The sequence below is a fragment of the Bidens hawaiensis genome, unplaced genomic scaffold (assembly GCF_021521415.1).
Source record: "Bidens hawaiensis isolate Kalapana, Puna unplaced genomic scaffold, B.hawaiensis_p1.1 tig00008566_1, whole genome shotgun sequence".
Lineage (NCBI taxonomy): Eukaryota > Viridiplantae > Streptophyta > Magnoliopsida > Asterales > Asteraceae > Bidens > Bidens hawaiensis.
Genome location: NW_027491617.1, coordinates 748,511 through 751,686, shown reverse-complemented (window position 1 = coordinate 751,686; position 3,176 = coordinate 748,511). Strand labels below are relative to the sequence as shown.

General features: G+C 33.1%; 1 protein-coding gene across 1 annotated transcript; it reads right to left on the bottom strand.

Annotated features, from left to right (window-relative positions):
* Positions 1 to 213: 213 nt before the first annotated feature.
* On the bottom strand, positions 214 to 1,924 carry LOC143529552 (abscisic acid receptor PYR1-like). Its single transcript, XM_077025325.1, has 2 exons — positions 1,442 to 1,924; positions 214 to 727 (listed from the first exon to the last, which is right to left on the bottom strand). Exons 1-2 carry the CDS (start codon positions 1,872 to 1,874, stop codon positions 393 to 395), a joined length of 768 nt encoding a protein of 255 aa, XP_076881440.1. The 5' UTR covers positions 1,875 to 1,924; the 3' UTR covers positions 214 to 392.
* Between the last annotated feature and the right edge of the window lie 1,252 nt (positions 1,925 to 3,176).

The following is a 3,176-nucleotide window of genomic DNA, read 5'->3' as shown; positions in this document are numbered from 1 at the left end:
TTCTGATGTGGCATCTTAAATTAACAATGGATTACAATGACTTTAATACAAAACTTCTTAATTACAATATTATTATATACTTTATATTAAATAAATCCAAACATAACCAACCATATTAAAAATAACTAAAAAAGGCTTTTGTCACAAATTTCATGAAATAAGATATAAAAAAACACATTCATGTCCAAAATGCCCCCAATATACAATTGACAGTGGCAACAGGCAACCATCATTACACTCAAAGGGTGCTTTTGTAATTTCATTTCATACAAACATTAAATAAAAAAACACAAATTTTTTTTTTAAATTCAATGAAAAAAAAAAGATAAAAGTGTGGCTGAAATAAATTCTTTTCTTATTTATTTATTTCGTGTGATTAAAATCTTTACCCATCACTGGAGATTCAGATTCTTAATACCGGCGCCACCGTCGTGCGCCATCGCCTCCGTCACCGACGCTAACTTTTGAAGGTTTAACTTCACGACCGTGTCCGCAAACAGCCGTGTATCCTCCTCGGTATTCCCCTCGGGCACATCAACAACATATGACTCCAAAACAACTGTCACAGGCCGTTCACCATCCTCTGGGACCACCTGGTGCAGGTGCACGGTGGTGACAGCATGATAATTTCGTAGCCTATGTTCTCCTCCAATAATAGTAAAGGCCATCACATGGTTCTCATCGTCCAATAAATCTAACCGTTCCGTACTAGTAGCTGCAGGTAATCCTGGGGTGCGCAGAAAATCGAATTAACTTACCCATAACCAAATTAATCAAGATTACAATATAATATAAACTTATAAATGAAATTAACGTGCTAAACGTGAGAATCAAGTAGAGTGATTATCTACTTACATCATAGAATAATGATCATATACTTGTATATATAATTACTTTTCTTGATTTTCACGTTTAGCACGTTAATTTCATTTGTATTTGATCCAAACCCATAATATAAGTATATAACCTAAGGGTACCAAAAACTGATGGGTTTGTTTAATGATTTTCTAATACCCAACAATACTAGGTCGGCTATGGTTAACAAGGTTTCTAGACTCGCCAAAACTAAACCAAATTAAAATTAATTACATGAATATTTTTCATTCCTATGGTTTATTCAAATTTGTTATATCTCAATCCAAAAGTTTAAAATGTGTCTTTTTTTCTCTTATTCCGTTGCAATTTTCGTCCATATTGCTAAAACATATTCCGGACTAAAATAGTAGTTTCGACAAATTGCATGGACGAAAATTGCAACGAAAATAATAAATTTTAAACTTCTGGACTGTAATAACAAATTTAAACAATAAATAGCTGCAACGAAAATAACAAATTTTAAACCTTTGGACTGCGACAACAAATTTAAACAAACCCAAAAAATGCCCCCTATTATTTATTTTAGGCAGAGTAAAAACCGATTAACTGAAATCGTCATATTTACCTGAGATGACGTTGACATCACGTGTGCATCCAACTTCCATCTTAAAGTCTTGACCAACGGTACAACTTTTGATGAAATGTTTATAAGTTTGTGGTTTGTCAAACCTACGAACCACGGACCAGACGGTGTCAACTGGGGCATGGATATGTTGTGCTAGTAGAGAAGAGCATTGGTTAGGGGTTAAGTGGTAGGTGTGGAAGTCGGTTACATAAGGTTTGAGTTGGTTGAACTCATGTTCGGTTAAGCCTTGTGGGACCGTGAGGTGGTGGTGGGTTGTGGTGGTGGTGGGTTGATCCATGGGTGTATAGAGAGAGAGAGATGAGAGAGAGAGAGGTGGGGGAGAGATAAGGACTGGATTTGTGTTTAGTTTTTTTAGTTTATAAAAAGATGATGGGTGACTTTGAGGTAGCGTGAGGGTAAAGTAGGAAAACATTTGTGGTTTATTTTAATGTTTTTGGACTTGGAAGTCATGGTTTAGAGTTGGATATATGCGTGTTTATGGTTTAGTTTGAAACTGTAAAACCGTTTAATCGGTTATTGGTTTGGTTTTATGGTTGAGTTTTTTTTTTAACTTGCGTTTGGTTGGTTTGAAAGTTTTATACGGTTTATACCGAAAAACCAACGGTATAAAACCAGACTGGACCGTATGGTTTAATAATATTATCTATATAATTGTCTACTATGAAATCATGTGTGTCGCTCTCAGGTTTCCCCCCACCCCCACCCCCATTCTATAGAGCCACCAGATTGTTTGATTTCTAAATGAAGGTTTCTCATGCATTTGATCCGAAATCACGAGTATGGGTCTTACCAAATTCATATAGTCTTTAAATGGGTTATAACATCTCATTTATTTGTGAAACTCTTTCATAATTAAACAATAATTTTCGCGGGTCATGGGTCTCACCAAACCCGGATAACTTTTAAACGGATTATAACATCTCATTTATTTGTGAAATAACCTCTTAATCATCAAAGAATAATTTCCACGGGTTATGAGTCTTACCAAACCCTAATAGCTTTCAAATGGGTTATAAGATCTTATTTATTGGTAAATACTTTAATCATCAAACCCTAATTTAATTATATTCTTTACATGTTATCCATTGCTGGTCTATCATCTCCATCGCCGGTTAACTTCTGATACTACCCGTTATAATTAACTACATCAACGTCCCATTTTTCATTGAACAAATATTTGTGTTCATGTTTGTTTATTTAAAAAATCAAAATGTTTGTGCTCGTGTATTTTTGTTCGTTAAAAATCTAAAAAACCTACACATCTTAATTGAAAATACCCAAACGCAAAAAAATATAACAACAAACTAATATATATGTACTAAATTAAAACAAACTACGTTAAAAAATAAAATAAATCATCATAAAATAACAAAACGATTAAAAACAAAAATTTAAATAAACTCCCGTAACACGGGAGAATCAAACTAGTATTATATATATATATATATATATGTATATAAATATACATTTCTTGATATTGACGGTAAGTAAAAGAAAAAAGGTGGGCTAAGCCCAAGTCTAAAACGCAAAAAAGTTTAATCCACCATTCAATTTAAGAAACGACAACAAAATCATTTGTTTGTTAAATTCCATAAATTGTTAAGAGCTATGCAATAAATATATCATAAATTATTTTGGACATTTTATATAAAACCCCGACAAGCTCAAACCATGAATCCAAATCAGAACCAAACTGTTACACATGATTCAGTTT

What these genes read in the sequence shown, in the direction of transcription:
- LOC143529552 (XM_077025325.1), bottom strand. Translation starts at nt 1,874, where the DNA reads ATGTTTTCCTACTTTACCCTCACGCTACCTCAAAGTCACCCATCATCT. An exon ending in TGATGTCAACGTCATCTCAG is followed by an intron (nt 728 to 1,441) that starts GTAAATATGACG and finishes TGCGCACCCCAG; the next exon opens with GATTACCTGCAGCTACTAGT.